The 20,299-nt window shown below is 37.9% G+C and overlaps 1 protein-coding gene across 6 annotated transcripts in view; it reads left to right on the top strand.

Moving 5' to 3' along the window:
- Window positions 1-20,299, top strand: part of LOC131688948 (protein GDAP2 homolog) — a 338,851-nt gene that overhangs the window by 157,633 nt on the left and 160,919 nt on the right. For all 6 annotated transcript variants that reach the window (XM_058973598.1, XM_058973595.1, XM_058973599.1 and 3 more), the window contains exon 8: window positions 2,170-2,294. In XM_058973598.1, coding sequence (XP_058829581.1) covers window positions 2,170-2,294 — 125 coding nt within the window. The remainder of the gene's footprint in view (window positions 1-2,169; window positions 2,295-20,299) is intronic.

The raw sequence follows: 20,299 nt of genomic DNA, 5'->3' as shown, positions 1-20,299 counted from the left end.
TGCTGAAATACGTGGTTCAAATAAAAAGTTTCTTTGTTAAAGTTTTCTTTGTCAAAACTTTTTTTTATTATGAAGACTTTATTATAAACATGTAAAAGAAATTGTCGTTAATATCTATTCGCTCATTTTGGAGAAATTAACGCGCAAAGTCGACATGTTTTTCAGTTGGCAGCCCGAATTGCAAGAGAACGACTTGATCGACGTGGTACGTGGTCAAGAGCAATATTCAATCTATAACCTATTTTTTCATGGAATGAACAAATTTTGTGAAAAAGATAATTTCTTGAATCAAAGTCGCTCTGCACCATGTGCTCTGATGCGATGTTCAAAAGGAAATCTTTCGATCGTTCACAAAATATATGATTATAGTACATAAAATTGGGGTACAATTGTCTGAAAAACTGATTGAAAAGGAACCCCGAGTAAAAATACATTTTTAAAATATTAAGTTTCTCAAAAAATATAATATTTCGCGAATTTCTAAATACCCCAAAAAATTATAAGCTTATTCTAAAATTCATCCATACAAACTATCCCAACCAATTAAGTTGTTGCCAGTAGCCATATTTTTAAAATTGGTATTTTTTCAAGGCAAAAAATGAGAATATTTTTCAATGTATCGATTACAAACCGAAAAGGTATATTTTATTTTCGAAATCTCCCAAAACCGTTTCAGATAAAACTAAACAGAATAAAATTTTGTCAAATTAAACCACAGTTAGAGATTTTAAAATTCCGACCTATTTCTTCAGAGCAATAGTCTCCAAAGTAGAAATCTAAAATTTGACCGTTGTCCATTCCATATATGCACAGATAAATTTTTCATCAAAATCGGAAAACATCAATATGACCAGTGAAATCATTATGAAAAACTTGATCTTATGTCGAAAATCGGTTCTAGTTACCAAGAATGGAATTCACAAATCAGTGGAACGGATAAGCATAAGTACAAGCTTCGAATGAGACTGTCACATTTTCCAGAACTACGAGATACAGAATTAAACAAAAACAGATAACGATTAGTAAATGATGTACATATATATTTTCGCGATCCCGGTCGCCATACTTAACTTTTCACGCTTCATCTCGATTGGTTGATTTTATACTTCAATAGATGTTCCTCGGGCCTGGCCCAAAAATCAAACGGACACCTACACCATCTTGCTAGTATACAATAAGTCCCGCGACGCTACATTTTTTCTCCGTTGAAGGAGGGAGCTACATAACACAAAATAATACGCCTATCAGTAGACTAACTTTGTCATATATAATTAGCTTCCGCCCAGTACGTGACACATCAGCCTCTGATAGATGGCCGGTGCTGATCTTGAACTGCGTTGAAACCATTCCACATGCCGCACTAAATTGCCATATTTTGGAACAATTAAAAGTCTTATCACGAGTGCTTGTATTTGCCTAGATGACACGCAATAGGAGGTTGTTTACCTCTATACGAATGTTTTCAAGCTTAATTTCGATTTAATCAAAACGAATCCGATCGCGTGCGGCGATGTCTACCGCATTCTCTGCCCGATCGTTATCTGCGGTTTGCATTCTGATGAAACCAAAGCGCGCGCGCTTCTCACTGAGCACTGATCTCCCTAGCTCAACTCTCCGAAGCGATGGGGGATACTCGCTCTCACGTTATCAGTTGCCACCCGTAAGCCTAGTTGCCTTGCCACCCGTTCGGGTGTGAATTCTCGATCATGATCCAGCCAGCGTAGTTTGTTATTGTCTGTCGTCGAGATCAGCTGCTGCGATGCTCGTTACTCTTGTTGTTAAATGCTTTCGTTGCACGATTCACTACAGTATCAGCTAGTGTCGGATGCTGAACCCGTCACCATCAGGGAAAGATAGACAGACGTGCAATTTTCTTATCAAAAAAATCACAAAACCAAAACCAACACAAAATTATGTTTGCATTTAAAGTCAACGCCTAGAATCGGCACGGCTCGGAAAAAAGGGTGCCCGCGAGGCGAGGGTGGATTTGATAGCGAAGCGAACGACTGAAGCAGAGATTTGAATTATTATCCGGACTCTGTGACTGGAAAGCGGGCACATTTAGCAGAATATGATAAACGATTCGTTTGAGTTTTCGTGTAGGATATCGAGTTTCGTCTTAGTTTTAATAAAACTATTCTAACATTATTCGTTTTTATTTACTTTTAGCTGACGACGATTCCGACATCAGTCCACACGATTTGGAGATGGGTTCCGATGTCGAGTACAACAACATCAATCTAAGCCTGTCCGCCCAAATGGGCGGTGGGCAGCACTCGTTTACGCATATGCAGGTGAGTTTTTGAAAATGGCAAAATTTTCACCGCTATAGAAACTAAGATTATGTAATTTTAGGTGAAGGAATTAATCAATTTGAAGCTATCTAATATGTAGGTACTAAGTCGCAAAAATCTGCGATGTATTATATTTAAAAATGGTGAAATCTTGAGACGCAATAATCTTATATTCGACTAGGAATTTGTCGATGGGACTGAAGCGATTTAATCGGTTCAGAGAAACAAAGAAATTTTCACGCGCATTGAATCGTTGCCACTAAGTAATACTTACAACAGAATGATTCAGTAGACACTTTTCATCAGTTCGAAGAATCCATAAGATTACCCTAACATGGTTCAGGGCATCATGATTTGGGATTTCCTATATTGCCTTTGGGACGAATTTCTTCAAATTTGCTGAACCATAGGGTGGACCCTATTTTAAAAGTGGCGAAACTAGTAAATTAGTTTAGGAAGCAATGGTATTGATCCAAATTTAGGGATCTTCAGCAAACTATTAAACAAAATGCTCCAATTTTTTAAGTAAAAATACAATCTAAGGGTCCTTAGCTACCGTAAACCGGGGTGACTTTGATCATCGGGGTGACTTTGATCACTCGTAGATCGCTTATTAAACCAGAATAGTCTACCGAATCATTTTAGTTTGAAATGATTTTTACTCTAAACTTATGAAATACTGGTTTGTTATACTTTTTGAGTATTTTGTTCGGTTTTTGGGTACAAAAACTACAAAAAACCGAAATTTGACTTTACCTTATTTTTACGAAGCTTCATAAAGTGTCTATTTTTTATGAAACAAATAAATCTCAGATTTGAGCAAGAGTAATAAATTACAAGCGAGATTTTATTTTTCTTTAGAGTGGGATGTACCAAATTTACTTTTAGGAGTTTATTTTAAATACAATTTTTTTGTGAAACTAGTTGGCAATTATTTCAAATTTTTTTAAGCTAAAACTCGCAACATTTTTTTATTGTTCAATACTCCAACGTGTTAAAATGGATGAAACATTTTGTACATTGATAAAGCACTGAAATAAAACAATTTTAGCAGTTTTAAAGGTTTTCAGAATCTTTTATTCTAGTTGGACACAAATTTTAAGAATTTTGGTTACTCGAATTTTACTGTACTTTGAATACTTTGTATAATACCAATTAAAATCTATTTAACAATGAGCATCTTTCCAGAATTAGTGAAAACTTAATAACTTAATGTGGGTGAATATGCAGGTTATCAAAGTCACCCCGGAATACGAAAACGGACATCAACTTGAAATCATTTTTGGGAAAATAGCTGTAAGCGGAGAATTTTAGGTAAAACCATCCAATCTTGTTCTCCTTACATCAGTACATGGTTTAAAAATATTAAACTTGAAAAAAATGTGTTGTGTCTGAAAATATGCAATGATTACTTCGAAAAGTGATCAATGTCACCCCGGTTTACGGTACATCTAAAAGTTTTAAAGTATGAAAATAACTTTGAATTCTATCATCCTGTTATTAAAAAAAACTTATCATGGCTTACATTCCTAACTCTCCGGAAGTTGCGTAGTGCACTGAGTACGCATCGTTTAGAATTTTTTGTGAGATCGTCTGAAACCTGCAAGCGCTTGCTTAGATGTAAATAATCAGACGGTTGTCTTGTTAAAGAAGTCATCGGGCTCACTTCTTAAACGAAAGGTTAGGGTACCAGGACCACTTTCTTCTTCGGAGTGAATTTTCCAAAACGTTCCCTACTGGTGGCGAATTTGGATTTTTTGAAAAATGGGCTGATTTTGGGTAAAATTTCAAATTCATGCCTGTTGAAGTGCTCTTGAAATGTCTTAGATTTTTTCAGTATTTTGACATTAAAAATGTCTTACTCCACTATCTGGGGCTAGGTGTTATTCTAAAATCTAAACTATCTCCCATGTAACGAAACTATGTAAGGTTTGCACGCTTATAACTCCGATATTACTAGATGGATTTTATCCATTCATACACCAACCGATTCAGAAACACCTAACTTAAATATTGGTAATAATTTAATATCTCACCAATAAAAGTAGACTTTTGGAAATTGGTAAAATTAAAAAGTTCACAAAAAACGGGAAAATTACCATTCGTGAGGCAGATTTCTGAGACACAGCCGTCATTAGAGGGCACCTTAGTCGCTCAATCAAACACGAAAAGTCATAAATAGAAGCGACGCATGTCCGTTTAAATCAGTTGTTGCTAATATCCCATACCAAAGAGAATAGGGAAAGAGACGAATAGTGTGAAGCCAAAAATACCTTATTGAGCAGACCAATCGTGCAATGTAAATAAACATTACTCATGCCTGAGTTGGAGGAGATAAGTATTGTACATTTATTAAAAAATAAATTTCAATTTTCGTCAGAATTTGGTTCAATCGTGATTGTGAGGTGCATTCTACAGTATATGCATGAGTAAAAACAAGCTATAGAATTATTTCATCTCTTTGTTTCGAAATGCGCATCGTTTGATAAACAAATCCAACGATCGACATACGGTTTGTTTTCAAAATTTAATAGAAGTCATTTAAAGTGCTGCTTGTGGAAGCGGTTGCTCAAATTCTAGTGTTGAAATCATCATAAAGGGAGTGTTGCCGTTTTGACTAATTTTCACTCTTCGTCTCTTTCCCTATTCTCTTTGTCCCATACGAGCAACATCGTCTCCGGGCGATGCAATAAGCGCTATCGATTTTCGGCAACGTTGGCATTTGCACACACTCGCACCTAAGTGACTAAACCATATACGGTTAGTTTATAAATAGAGGTGACGCATACCCGTTTGAATCAGTTTTTGTTCTTATGTCGAACGGATAAGATTATGACTGCAGCGTCTGGGCACTACAATAAGCGGTAGACGCTATGCATTTTCGGCAGCGGTGGCCGTGTGCGGATTTTTCGGGTACCAGCACGGTGTCGCAGAATGATTTGCAAAGTGGGTGGGTGGGGTGGTTTGGATTTAATTCAATACGGCAGGATGCGACTTATGTGTGGTGCTTGAGAGTGTTGCGTTGAAAAAAATATTTATTTTTATGCATGCGTGTGCGTTACAACTTGTTAATGAATGTTTACGGCGCTTTGTACCTGTGTAGGGTAAAGAGCCTATTGGCTTTCATATGTTTCATATTTCGGTTATATGTTTTTTTTTTATCAGCAAGGCATCTGACAACGTGCTTCTGTAGTTATTGCACTGTTCAGCAGCGTAGTATTTTATATAGGAGAGTACACTCAGGTTTTTTTACGCGGATTTTTGCGCGGTATTTTTTACGCGGATTTTGAAATTTACGCGGTTTTCATTTACGCGTTTTTTTGAAATTTACGCGGTTTTCATTTACGCGGCCTGTATCCCCCGCGTAAAAAACCTGTAATTCCATCGGAAACAATCACATTCCCAGCAGAACTTTTTGTTTTCTAATTTCAAACACTTTTGTTTCGTAATGTACAAAACGGAAAATTTTAAAACAGAACTTACCGTCCCAGCAGCAGTTTAAGCGGGTGTTCTTTTTCGTTTAAAATTCAAGCCATGTCTTAAGCGTTGCTGGACTTAAAATTGTTTTCCCAGTTTATGCAGTCAGAGTATCTGTCTTGCCCTATGTATTTAAAACAGTTCTAATCGCGTTTTAAAGTATACAACAAATAGAACGGTTGGGTATATCAATTTAAATTTTAAAATAAATCTGTTTTAAATTACAAAACAAACCGCTGTACTGAAGATATAATTATGTCAGTCCTATTACCACATAAAACACCTATATAACATAAAACGCTACAGAATTGGTTTAATAATACAATGTTTACACTACAGAGTTATAACACGTTATAATAATTAGCAACAAGAAAAATTTCACCAAGATAGCATAAAACCCCGTTTTAACCGGTAGTGCGAACGTTGTAAAACAATGTAATTTATCAAATAATTTCATTTGTTCAACCACTAATCGATCAAGAAATACTTAACCTTAAGATTGTTTACTTAAGTTCATTAGTACATTATTGAAAATTTAAATGGCAAATGAAATTTCATATTTCATGGAGAATCTGTATATTTCCGTTGGCGGGCGTGGGCTTCCTCATCACAGTTCTCAATATGGAACTTTTCTTTTGAATATATTTTCTGGACAGACCAGCCTATTTTTACTAGATGGATCAGCCAAATAATGCCAATCACCTAGTGAGATACTTGATTAATTGTAATAATAGATTACCGTTGAATGACCTTCAATAAATTATGTCTTAATGGGGAGGGTATATAGCAAATTGTAACATATGAAAATAGGCGAGTGAACAAGAACGTGAGTCGATATGTGTGATAGATAAAATTCATTTGCACGCTCTTGAAAAAGCTACATTTTTAATGTCACTGTGGTCGTGTCCTGTACACAACCCTTTAATTTTTTATTTTTCTTGAGATCCAAATAGAGAATTCGTAGTTATTCTGCCTAAGCTCGACCCTCATTATCAAAAGGCAAAAATTAAGCCCGCACGAAATTAAGCCTATTCTAATGACCCTGCCACTTCTAGTTTTCCGATCTGTTTACTTCACATCCTTGCTCTCACTTGAGTACTATGGCTCTAAGTTTCATAACTTTCCCTACCCAGTAATCTCTAGCTAATTGAATGTCGTTAAAACGTAAAAAAAATACAAATAGAGAAGTTTGGTGAGTTAATTTGGACAAATTTCGTGAAAAGTGTATTTTTTGGCGCTTTTCATTAATTTTTCTTCAATATTGGGTATCTACAAAATTTTAAAAGTATAGGGAATGCTTCAAATAGTTGAGCCGAATATAGGGGCGTAATTTTACTGAAGAAAGTGTATAGCTACGGCTAATGGGATATGAGTTATTGAGGTTTTTGTTAGATAACCCTTTGACATTTTTTGCTATTCATCAAAAATAACACTGTTCTACAAAATGAAACCATTTCAGTGTACTTAGTCCGCATTATATTTTTTTCGAAAAAATAGAAGAAAAATGATGAAAAATGGCGTTTTTTATTGTCTCTGGTACATCGGAATCGGTTTTTATGAGCATTTGACGAATTTTTTTTTAATTATTTAGTATATTAATAACTACCTGGCGGTTGAAAATCACGAAAATTTAACAAATATGTTGAGTTAGTGGCAAGTATGGCGTATATTTGAGTGCTGAATAGATTGGCGTATTTGGATTTTGTATACAAAGTCTCATTTCCATGTTAGGTACATTAGATTGAAGAGAAATGCAGAAGAGTGAGGTGAATGTTGAAAAACTGATGTTTACGGTTTAGATCACACAATTCTGAAATAGTCAATTTTTAGGGCTACATATTTTCGAAAAAGTTTGACAACAGAATACAGCGCATTTTCTAATTCAATAATTTTGATGAATAAGCCTCCTAGAAGTAATTATGGGGAATTAGTCATAAAATAATTAGAGACCCGATCTTGACGTACTAAAGACAAACGGAAAACGAAATTTTTCATCAATTTTCTTCTATTTTCCGTAAAACAATATGTGGTCTAAGCAAATTTGAATTGTTTAATTTTTTGGATCATTATTATTTTTGATGAAATGCTAAAAATGTTAAAGCTTATGTAACAAAAACTTAAATAACTCATACCCCTTTCGCCGTACTTATACACTTTCTTCAATAAAATTACGCCACTGTATTTAACTCAACTATTTGAACTGTTTTCTACAGTTCTAAAATTTTGTAGATACCCAGTTTTGAAGAAAGGCTAATGAAAAACGTAAAAATTGCATTTACTAAGTTTTAATGGCGTTAGTCGCTCTTATAATACCAAATTTGTACAAACTAACTCACCAAACTTCTCTTCTTGGATTTCAATAAAAATAAAAAAATACTGAAAAAAATCTAAAACAGTTCAGGAGCACTTCAACAGGGTTGAATTTGAAATTTTACCCAAAATCGGCCAATTTTTCAAAAAATCAAAATTCGCCACCAGTAGGAAGCGTTTTAGCAAATTCACTCCGAAGAAGAAAGTGGTCCTAATACCCTAACCTTTCATTTAAAAGTGAGCGCGATGACTTTTTTTTAACATGATGCCATTTTGGGACACCCTAGTACACATCCTCCTCAAAACTGTCCTCACACGAGGAGATAGGACACACGCTACAAAACAATTTTATTATGTATTTTGTTCTACCTATTCACACCCTGTTGCTGACGCATCGTGCGAATAGGTAGAACAAGCTCCATCGTGAATATTTTTTGTGGCGTGGGTCCTGTCGTCTCGTGTGTGGACAGCTTAAAAGTAAGTGAGTATTGTTGAACAAGACAATCAATATTTAATACTTAAAAGTATTAAACAAATATAAGCCATTCTCCGACTGAAATATTTTCGAGGAAATCAAAGTATGCATTGCAGACCTTAAAACGTGGAAAACAAGAGATGCGTAACCTTAAAACTTTGTACACGATGTATTTATTAGAACAACTTTATGCAAAAAAAATCAGCATCTCTGAAACTTCGGAATATGAAAGAATGTACTTTCCCCTTTCATTTGAAACTAAGATCAAAATGATCCGTCGGGGGGTCCACAGCAACTTTTTTTTGAAGTTTTTTTCGTAACAATATTGGTTTTACTACTCGAGTTAGTTCATATTTCTGTCCCTAGATGGTGCTTTAGACATTCGAAAAACACTAAATGTGAGAATCTGATAGAAATTTCAATTGTCTACAAGTTTGTTGACAACTAAAAATTGATCTGAAATCACCCGGGAAAGTTGTTTAAGATTTTAACGAAGTTATATGGAAGTTATATGGTGGTGGTTATAAGTTATATAGGTGCGAAGGAACTACCATTCATCGGAAGGTATTGCTTGGTTACAAGGGTTTGCTTACATTTATGTTTTAGAAAGGACCATACGTCGCATAATTTAGGTTATGATCGTTTGAGTCAGCTATTATATGTTGGGACACACAGTTTATAATTGAACGCAAACCACAGAAGTAACTGTCCAAATTAGTGGTTTACGTGAAACGATTTATTTAAATTTTTTCCGCAAAGTATATTGTGGCAGTTGGATTTTACGGCCATTTCCCATCAATTATGCGAGAAATCGTTAAAAAATTGATCCTAGATTATGCGAAATGTATTACTTTTGCAAACAAAATATGATTTGAGTACAAGAAAAACCTTATATACATACAAATCCACGAATATATCCCAAAAAAATTATCTTAATCCAAAAACTCAAAGTGTTTTGTTCACTGTTTGTCACATTGATTTAATTTTAAAAAGATAATCAGCGTTTTTAACCAAGCATTGCAATGAAATTCGCGAAATATTGCAATGGTGTTTCATTGAGTTTGTTCAAATATACAGGATGAAGTTCAGGACAAGTGAATTTTATACGAAGTTGCTAACAAAGTAGGAGGTTCATGCAAGAATAGTTATCAGTCATCCCCGAGAACAATCGAAAAAATGAAAAAGAAGGCATACATCATTGGAAAAGCTGTTTCTGCGGGAGGAATCACTCACCATCTTGGAAAAGAATATTAATATCATACTAGTTTGGTCAACACTTATCTAAGACTTTTCATCCCAAAAATATTAATGGTGCCCTATATCAGGTGGTATCTGGAATTATAATTTTCAGCTAAAAGATGAGACTTTCCAAGCTCTCAAATTCCGCTGAATGCACTGTTCAACTAAACAGAGGTATTTGGCAAATGAAAAAGTGCGTGTGAATTGACTTACAAACCACTAGGGTTTCTGTGAAACTAACTTAAACTTAGACTTCGTTAAAATATTAAACTACTTTTCCGGATAATTTCAATTCGGTTTTTAGTTGTTAACAAAGTTGTAGACAAATATCTATCAGATTCTCACTTTTAGTGTTGTTCGAATGTCTAAAGCACCATCTAGGGACAGAAATATGAACTAGTTCTATTGTAAAATCTATGTTTTCACGAAAAAAAACTTAAAAAAAAAGTTGCTCTAGACCCCACGACGGATTATTTTGAGTTTGGTTTCAAATGAAAGGGGAAAGCCCATTCTTACATATCCTGAAGTTTCAGAGATGCTGAATTTTTTTTCATAAAGTTGTTAAAAAAAGACATCGTGTGTATATTTAGCATTTGGTAAATGCAAAGTATTTGAAAATCTATTTGATTTAGAATGAAATATTGCATACAAGATGGATTTTGACATTTTGATTTGTCTCGGATTAGACTTTATACTTTGAATTTGAGATGTACCATCAAGTTATATGCATTAGGGTGGGGCAAAATGGTCGTTTTATCAGCACCGAACTTTTTTGGTCCCAAGCAATTGTGTAAAATTTAGGGTCGATTGTTTTTGACCCGGCGTAGCGCATTGCGTATGAAATTTGTGTGGAAATTAGTAGGGTAAGGTGGGGCAAATCCGATCTAGTAAATGGTTTTGGCTGTAAAATGCTCATTTTACATCGGATCAAGTCGTTTTATATACCAAATTAAAGGTTAGACTTCTGTATATAGCATTTTATTCGTACCTTGGGAAAATTTCAAGACGCAAGCGTTCTACGAAAACGTTTATTTTTGCTGTTTTCAAAAATGGTGAGGTAAACCCGATCCCCTATGCTTTTGGTTTATTTAGTACAGATATTACCCAAATTTTATGGGTTTTCAATGATAAATCAATGAATGTTATGTTATTGAATTGTAACATGAAGAAAGTGGAATTCAATGTCAATCTTGGAATGTCAAAATCACGATCACGTAACATGTAAAGATATTCCCATTTTATCGGAGCAATTGCTCGACGCATAGATGAAACGAGATCATCTCCGTTTGTGATAGAGTCGGGTGTGCCTCAGGGTAGTCATTTAGGCCCGCTACTGTTTATTTTATTCGTAAACGATTTGTGCTCCGCTATACAGTCTCCTAAGTATATGTTTGCTGATGATCTGAAATTTTTCCGTGTAATTCCGTCGGCAGTCGATTGCTGTGCTATTCAAGCTGATATTGATATGCTGCTAAATTGGTGTACTCATAACGGGATGGAAGTAAATGTGCAAAAGTGCAATGTGATATCGTTCTGTCGAAACAGGCACGTCCTGACATTTGATTATAGAATGGCAGAAAGCAGTATCAACCGAGTTAATACGATAAAGGACCTAGGCATTCTCATCGATAACAAACTAAATTTCGCGCAGCACATTGCAATGACTACAGCCAAGGCCTATGCCGTGCTGGGGTTCATTAAACGAAACTCGCAGCAATTCAGCGATATTTATTGCCTAAAAACGCTATTTTGTGCACTCGTGCGTAGCATCCTGGAGTACGGCGTGCTTGTGTGGGCTGTTGTCATACCATGCTGTTCAAATTAATCGCATCGAACGAATTCAGCGTCACTTTGTTCGTTACGCTCTGCGGTTACTACCTTGGACTGATCCTATTCGTCTACCTTGCAACTCTTGCAAGTCGGAGGATAATGCTGCAACGGCTCTTCGTGTTCGATCTTCTGGAAAACAATATAGATAGCCCGGAGTTGCTGAACCAGCTCCGATTCAACGTACCACCTAGACCCACCAGACGAACTGATTTCTTTCGGTTACCGATGTATCGTACTCTTTTTTCACAAAACAATCCGTTCAATGTATGCTGTCGTAATTTTAATGATGTAGCTTACAAGTATAATTTTAACATTACTAAGACTACCTTTAAACATAGAATTATTATTAATTAAGGAACTGTCTGTACGAGAAAATCGAAGACCAGTATAAATAAATAAATACTATATTCATTACATTTTTGTGTCTTTCGTTTTTAATTATGAACCATTGTGCAAAAAATCACATAAATAATCACAATAAAAAAATATTTCAATTTGATAAATGAACAGTTTCATACCAAAAAAGTGGTCTGATTTACCCCACTGTTTAGAGGTCGGATTTGCCCCACCACGTCAATTTTTCATTACGATGCATTTAAAAAAAATATGAGAAAAGTTGGACTAAATTCATTTATGCACTTTTTAGGACTTTAATCAAAGAATTCCAAAACATAACTCTCCGAGCTCTCGATCGAAGCAGTTCGTTTTCTGGTGCTGTGCATAAAGTGAACAAGAATAAATTGTCAGTGAAGGTCAACCATTGTTCGAGGCAGTCTTTGTTCGCCGGTGCCCAGGCTGGTGAAGTGAATACCAGAATAGCCGGAATCGCCGCTATATAAGCTAAGTATTTTTTTTTCTTTCATTTCCCTTTCCCCGATCGGTCTCTACTTCTGCCCTTTCCCCTGAATATAAGTTTCATCTCTCGTTTACACCACGTGTTATCCTCGTGCCTAAATGGCCGAGGGCGAAGTAACATTGGATGGGAATGATATTCCCATGGATATACCGGATAAACCCGAAATTACTCCCTCCCCTGATTCCCCCAGTCCTCCCCGTATTAAAACATACCCAGCCAGTTCGACTGGACCCTGGGTGGTGTATTTCCGGCCCAACACGAAATCGCCCAATATTCTAGAAATCTCACGGGAGCTGACTGCCAACTACCCGTCCGTGGCTCAGATAACACGTGTTCGAGCTAATAAGATACGCGTTATAGTAAATGACCTCGACCAGGCAAACCAGATTGCTCGCAGCGAGCGTTTTACGAAGCAATTCAAAGTGTATGTGCCTTGTAGAGTTGTGGAGATCGATGGGGTCGTCGCCGAACCGGGTCTAAAGTGCGAAGACCTGTTGAAGTACGGGGTTGGCTGCTTTAAGGACCCTTCACTTCAAAAGGTGAAAATTCTGGAATGCAAGCAATTGTATTCCGCAAAAACTGAAGATGATAAGACAACTTATTCTCCGTCAGACTCGATTCGGGTGACTTTCTCCGGATCTGCTCTTCCCAACTATGTCCTCCTGGATAAGGTTCGCCTACCTGTTCGCCTATTTGTACCGCGGGTAATGAACTGCAGCAATTGCAAGCAACTGGGCCACACAGCCACTTATTGTGGCAATAAAAAACGGTGCGGCAAATGCGAGGGAGAGCATGAGGATGACGCTTGCGGTGGAGAAACTTAGAAGTGTATTTACTGCGGGGGCCCTCCGCATGCTCTTAAGTCATGCCCGGCGTACAAGCAGCGCGGGGATAAAATTAAGCGCTCCCTTAAGGATCGCTCGAGGCACTCTTATGCAGAAATGCTAAAGAATGCTTCGCCATCTGTCCCTTCCGAAAATTCCTTTGCTCTTTTGGCTGGCGTTGAGCAAGAATCTGACGACCCACAAGAGGGAACATCATTGGTTAACCCAGGGGAATCCAGGAAGAGGAGAAATCTAGCCTCCCCTACATTTCCTCGTAAGGGTGCCAAGGTGTCGTCTACTCAGAGTGCGCCAACCGCAATCAATAAATCCAACGGAAGTGATGCACAAAAGCCGAAGCAATTTGCTCCAGGACTTGGAAATATTAATTCTAACAAGGAGTACCCACCACTTCCAGGGACACCAAAAACCCCAAGTGTCCCCTTTTTTCAAACAGATACTCAGTCCAGTAGCGGACTAATGAAATTTTCTGACATAGTGGACTTAATTTTCACAGCTTTCAATGTTACTGATCCTCTTAAAAGCCTTCTGATACGTTTTCTCCCTATAGTGCAAACATTTTTGAAGCAGTTGACTACTAAATGGCCCCTCCTTGCAGCGATCGTATCCTTCGATGGCTAAGTCATCGAGCGAGGTCACCGATTCGATCACTGTTCTACAGTGGAACAGCAGAAGTATCCTCCCGAAAATCGATTCCTTTAAATTTTTACTAAATAGTTTAAAATGTGATGCTTTCGCATTATGTGAAACTTGGTTAACTTCCGATATAAATCTCAACTTCCACGACTTTAATATAATTCGTCTGGATCGAGAAAAGGAGGAGTACTTTTGGGGATCAAAAAGTGCTATTCTTTCAACCGAATTAACCTCCCTTCGACACCAGGCATTGAAATTGTCGCTTGTCAAGTTTTAATCAAAGGTAAAGACCTTTGCATTGCTTCCATCTACATTCCTCCTAGAGCCTCGGTAGGGCACCGAACGCTTTGTAATATCACGGAATCCTTACCGGCACCGCGGCTAGTTCTGGGAGACTTTAACTCGCACGGTACGGTATGGGGCTGCCTTCATGATGATAATAGATCAACATTAATCCAAGATCTTTGCGATAATTTCAACATGACCATCTTAAACACGGGAGAAATGACGCGGATTCCTACACCACCAGCACGCGCAAGCGCGTTGGATTTATCTCTATGCTCGACTTCGCTACAGTTAGATTGCATGTGGAAGGTGATCCCTGATCCCCACGGTAGCGACCATTTGCCTATCGTGATTTCAATTGCTAACGGTTCAAGACCATCGGAAACAATCAATGTATCGTATGACCTCACACGGAACATTGATTGGAAGAGTTACGCGACCGCGATATCCGTTAAAATCGAATCCACTCAAGAACTTCCTCCGGAGGAAGAGTACAGGTTTTTGGCTGGCTTGATTCTCGACAGTGCGAATCAAGCTCAGACTAAACCAGTACCCAGCGCGAATACCCATGGACGGTCTCCCACCCTGTGGTGGGATAAAGAGTGCTCAGAGCTGTACGCGGAAAAGTCCACTGCATATAAGGCCTTCCGGGAAGACGGGTTACCCGCTAGCTATCTACAGTACGCGTCGTTAGAAAGGCGAATGAAGAGTCTAATGAAAGCCAAAAAACGTAGTTATTGGCGCCGGTTCGTCGACGGGTTAACGAGAGAAACAGCGATGAGCACTCTTTGGGGTACGGCTCGACGTATGCGTAACCGTAATAGTACCAACGAGAACGTGGAATATTCAAACCGTTGGATATTTGCTTTCGCCAAGAAGATCTGTCCGGACTCTGTCCCGGTACAGAAAACGTACCGCGCCGCGTCTCCTCACGATACCGCGAACGAAACACCGTTTTCGATGGTGGAGTTTTCACTTGCTCTCTTATCATGCAACAATAACGCCCCAGGGTTAGACAGAATCAAATTCAACTTGCTGAAGAATCTACCTGACACTGCAAAAAGGCGCTTGTTGAATTTATTTAACAAGTTTCTTGAGGGTAACATTGTCCCTCATGACTGGAGGCAAGTGAAGGTCATCGCCATCCAAAAACCAGGAAAACCAGCCTCCGACCACAACTCATATCGGCCGATTGCAATGCTGTCCTGTATTCGGAAGTTGTTCGAGAAAATGATCTTGTTTCGCCTCGACAATTGGGTTGAAGCAAATGGCTTACTGTCAGATACACAATTTGGCTTCCGCAAAGGCAAAGGGACGAACGATTGCCTTGCGTTGCTTTCTACAGAAATCCAAATGGCCTATGCTAACAAAGAGCAGATGGCATCAGTCTTCTTGGATATTAAGGGGGCTTTTGACTCAGTTTCTATCAACATTCTGTCAGAGAAGCTGCACCAGCATGGTCTTTCGCCAATTTTAAATAACTTTTTGCTAAACCTGTTGTCTGAAAAGCACATGCACTTTTCGCATGGCGATTTAACAACAACGCGATTTAGCTACATGGGTCTTCCCCAGGGCTCATGTCTAAGTCCCCTGCTCTACAATTTCTACGTGAATGACATTGACGATTGTCTTGCCAATTCATGCACGCTAAGGCAACTTGCAGACGACGGCGTGGTCTCTGTTACAGGGCCCAAAGCTGCCGACTTGCAAGGACCATTACAAAATACCTTGGACAATTTGTCTGCTTGGGCTCTTCAGCTGGGTATTGAGTTCTCCACGGAGAAAACTGAGTTGGTTGTTTTTTCTAGGAAGCGTGAGCCGGCGCAACTCCAGCTTCTATTAATGGGTGCAACGATCAACCAGGTTTTCACATTTAAATATCTCGGGGTCTGGTTCGACTCTAAAGGTACCTGGGGATGTCACATTAGGTATCTGAAACAGAAATGCCAACAAAGGATCAATTTTCTCCGAACAATAACTGGAACATGGTGGGGTGCTCACCCAGGAGACCTGATCAGGTTATACCAAACAACGATATTGTCGGTGATGGAGTACGGGTGTTTCTGTTTCCGCTCCGCTGCGAACATACACTTCATCAAACTGGAGAGAATCCAGTATCGTTGCTTGCGCGTTGCCTTGGGTTACATGCACTCGACCCATACGATGAGTCTCGAAGTGCTGGCGGGCGTTCTTCCGCTAAAAAATCGATTTTGGGAACTCTCATATCGATTGCTCATCCGATGTGACATTCTGAACCCGTTGGTGATTGAAAACTTCGAGAGGCTCGTCGAGCTTAATTCTCAAACCCGATTTATGGCCTTGTACTTCGACTACATGGCACAGAGCATTAATCCTTCTTCATATACTCCCAGCCGTGTTCGTTTCCTAGATACTTCTGATTCTACTGTATTCTTCGACACATCCATGAAGGAAGAGATTCGTGGAATCCCGGACCATATACGCCCTCAAGTGATCCCCAATATATTTTATAATAAATTCCGAGAAGTCGACTGTGACAAAATGTTCTACACTGACGGATCAAATCTCGATGGGTCCACTGGCTTCGGTATCTTCAACAATACTATCACCGCTTCATTCAAGCTCAATGATCCCGCTTCAGTTTACGTCGCAGAGTTAGCTGCAATTCAGTACACCCTTGGGATCATCGACACTCTGCCCACAGATCACTACTTCATCATTTCGGACAGCCTCAGCTCCATCGAGGCTCTTCGTGCGATGAAGCCCAAAAAGCAATTCCCATATTTCCTGGGGAAGATACGGGAGTCCTTGTGTACGTTATCTGAAAAATCTTATCAAATTACCTTTGTTTGGGTCCCCTCTCATTGCTCTATCCCGGGCAATGAAAAGGCCGACTCATTAGCAAAGGTGGGCGCATTAAATGGTGACATATACGAAAGACCAATCTGCTTCAACGATTTTTTTAGTATTTGTCGTCAGAGGACACTCAACAGTTGGCAAACCTCGTGGAGCAATGGTGAACTTGGACGATGGCTACATTCCATTATCCCAAAGGTATCAACGAAGCCTTGGTTCAGGGGGATGGATGTGGGTCGGGATTTTATTCGTGTAATGTCCCGACTTATGTCCAACCACTACACCTTGGATGCGCATCTGCGGCGTATTGGGCTTGCGGAGAGTAGTCTGTGCGCTTGTGACGAGGGCTATCACGACATCGAGCACGTTGTCTGGGTATGCGCCGGGTACTTGGACGCCAGGTCTCAGTTAAAGGATTCCCTTCGGGCCCGAGGTAGACCACCCAATGTCCCAGTCCGAGATATACTGGCAAATCGTGATTTCCCCTATATGTCCCTTATTTATACTTTCATAAAAACGACAAATATCCCAATTTAGCCCCTCTCTTTTTATTTCTCGTTTTAGAAGCTTTCTCTTGCCTTGTGGGACCGATCAGCTCCAGACTGCAACTATGTAACCGCCGTCGCACTTACCACTACGGAAACTGAAGCGAGAGCGACTCAAGGTCCGATGACTTTTGAAGGATTCCCCGCGGGTCCGAAGAATACCATCCGCCAATCCGACCTACTAGACTGAGGCGGTAATCTTTCGCTGATCTCCCGTTTGAGCGAAAGTTGCAAGTTTTGCTCTTCTCTCCCGGTCACCATCTACGCTTTCTCTCCCCTGTCCTTGATACAACTGCTTCTACAGCCCCCCTCTGAATATCTTGACCAAGCATAAGTCTCCGCTAAAAAAGTTCAAATTTGTATTCTGTATTCCTAGTTTTAAGATAGTTGTAATTTTACCTCTTTGTTAAAACTATTGTCCCCCATCTTGTAAATAGAATTGTATCCCTAGTCTTAAAACACATGCGAATTTTCTCATAAATATTTGTTCCCCCTTTTGTGTACCAAACTATATTGTTAGTTTTAAGATAAGTGTAAATATTTCCTAAAAATTATTACTATTGAATTCCTTGTTTTAAAATTTTTTCATAAAAAAAATCTTTCGCCCCCTCTCTTGTATATAGAATCTTATTTCTAGTCTTAAGATAGCTGTAAAATTTTTCTTTTTTAAAAAAATATTTCAACATTGTAACCTCCTAGTTTTAAAATATACAAAATGTAAAAACAAAAGAATTTGGCACCGCCAAGCTAACGCATTTGTGCATATCAAATAAACGAAATGAAAAAAAAAAAAAAAAAAAGAATTCCAATACAATTAAATTTTTTACACAATCACTTTGACAATCAGAAATTTATTGTAGTCAATGATGCACAAAAATGAAATCAAAAGTTGTAAAAATACACTTATTGTCGTTTGAGCATCTCAATGTAGACTAATAAAATGCTGTCATACCACCATTATGATTATTTTCGATGCTCTACACGACCACAATGGCAACAATTCCCGAAGTGTTTCCGAATTTCGGGGGTCGGGTAGAGGGGGGTCGGGTTTACCCAACGGTCGGATTTGCCCCACCTTACCCTATGGGCAAATCTACATTTTTGCATTTTCGATTCTACAGACTACAATTCTTCCTGCGGTATGCAACTAATTAGATAGAAGTATACTACAGGATATGTTGAACAACTTTGCCGAAGGATGTATGGTGTTAGAATGTCTCTAGAATAAGTTATAGCTGTTCAAAGTTCGATAGTTTGAATTAAATACCAAAAATCATTTTTTGCCAACACTGCCGGTGTACCATTGATATTTCATATAGCATACCGGAATAACTTCATAAATTTTAGATTTATCACATTGGTAAGTTTGGATAAATTATTCAAAAGCCATAGCTGAATTTTATGGGCGTAGGTAACTTAACAATAGGGCGTAGTTAAGGGAAAGGGGTGGCTTTAATATATCGAAATTCGAACTGAGATAAATGAAATATTGTCCTAGGCATAATACACGGTGTGTTTGGTAGAACAATTTTATTCGAAAAAAATCGGCATCTGTAAAACTTCAGTATGTGATAGAATTGACTTTGCCCTTTCATTTACAACCAAATGTAAAATATTCTGTCGGGGTATCCAGAACAACTTTTTATTTTAAGGTTTTTTTTGTTTGAAAACTTTAGTTTTACAATGAAACATGTTCACATTTTTGCCGTTATGTGGTACTATAGGCATTCAAATATTACCAAAAGTGAGAATCTGATGAACAATTCCATTGCCTACAACTTTGTAGAAAACTATAAGTCGACCTAAAATCGGCCGAGAAAGCGATTAAAATCTTATCAATATTTCTAGATTCGCACGGGACGATTTCATAGATACATAGATACATTTGGCTTAAAATTAAACTTTTATATTTGATTAAACTTGATTAGATATTTAGTCATTATACTTGATTTCAATTGAGATACTTTATTGACCGTTTCAAAATCAATATACAGATGATGGATAGAACAATAGTTCGATGAGGTTTAGGTTAAAGTTTGTTAACTTTTGGGATAAATTCGGGCTTTTCTATTCATCGAACGATATAGCTGCAAGCTTTTTCTTGTACTCAAATAACACTTTGTTTTCAAAAGGAATAAATTTTACTAAACTAAGGAAAAAGGCATGAAAATCTACCGCTATAATTCTCTTTAAGGAGAAATTCCGTAATCGCTTTACTTAGCGTAAATCGCAGAAATCGCAATAGTAAATGAAAAATAATGGTTTTGTCTATTGTAAAAGTAATGGAGCTCAATATAGAAGTAGACATAGAAAGTAACACCTTTACCCGAAAGACTGTGTTAGAGTGTTACTATTACTGTCTCCAGATTCTGGACTGAACTAGCAACTCTATCTTCTTGATATGTGGTCCATGGTTGCAACATTGATATCTGTATTTCGGTCAAAAAATCATTTTAACATCTGTGATGACCAAAACAGAAAAAAATCTGCGCTAAATTTTCAAAAAATATGTGAAAAATCACAATATTTACAAAAGTCTCTGGAACTATGTGAAATTTTCATCGAAATGCCATCTGTCATCATCAAAAACCGTGAAAAAACTTAAACGTTACAGAAAAATCTGTGAATATTTTAACCCTGGTGTTGTCTTCGCTCTTATCCAATATTATGAGAGA

This window comes from Topomyia yanbarensis, chromosome 3 (genome assembly GCF_030247195.1).
Source record: "Topomyia yanbarensis strain Yona2022 chromosome 3, ASM3024719v1, whole genome shotgun sequence".
In the NCBI taxonomy this organism is placed as follows: Eukaryota; Metazoa; Arthropoda; class Insecta; order Diptera; family Culicidae; genus Topomyia; species Topomyia yanbarensis.
The sequence above is the reverse complement of the archived record's forward strand: the minus strand, read 5'-3'. Positions and strand labels throughout refer to the sequence as shown.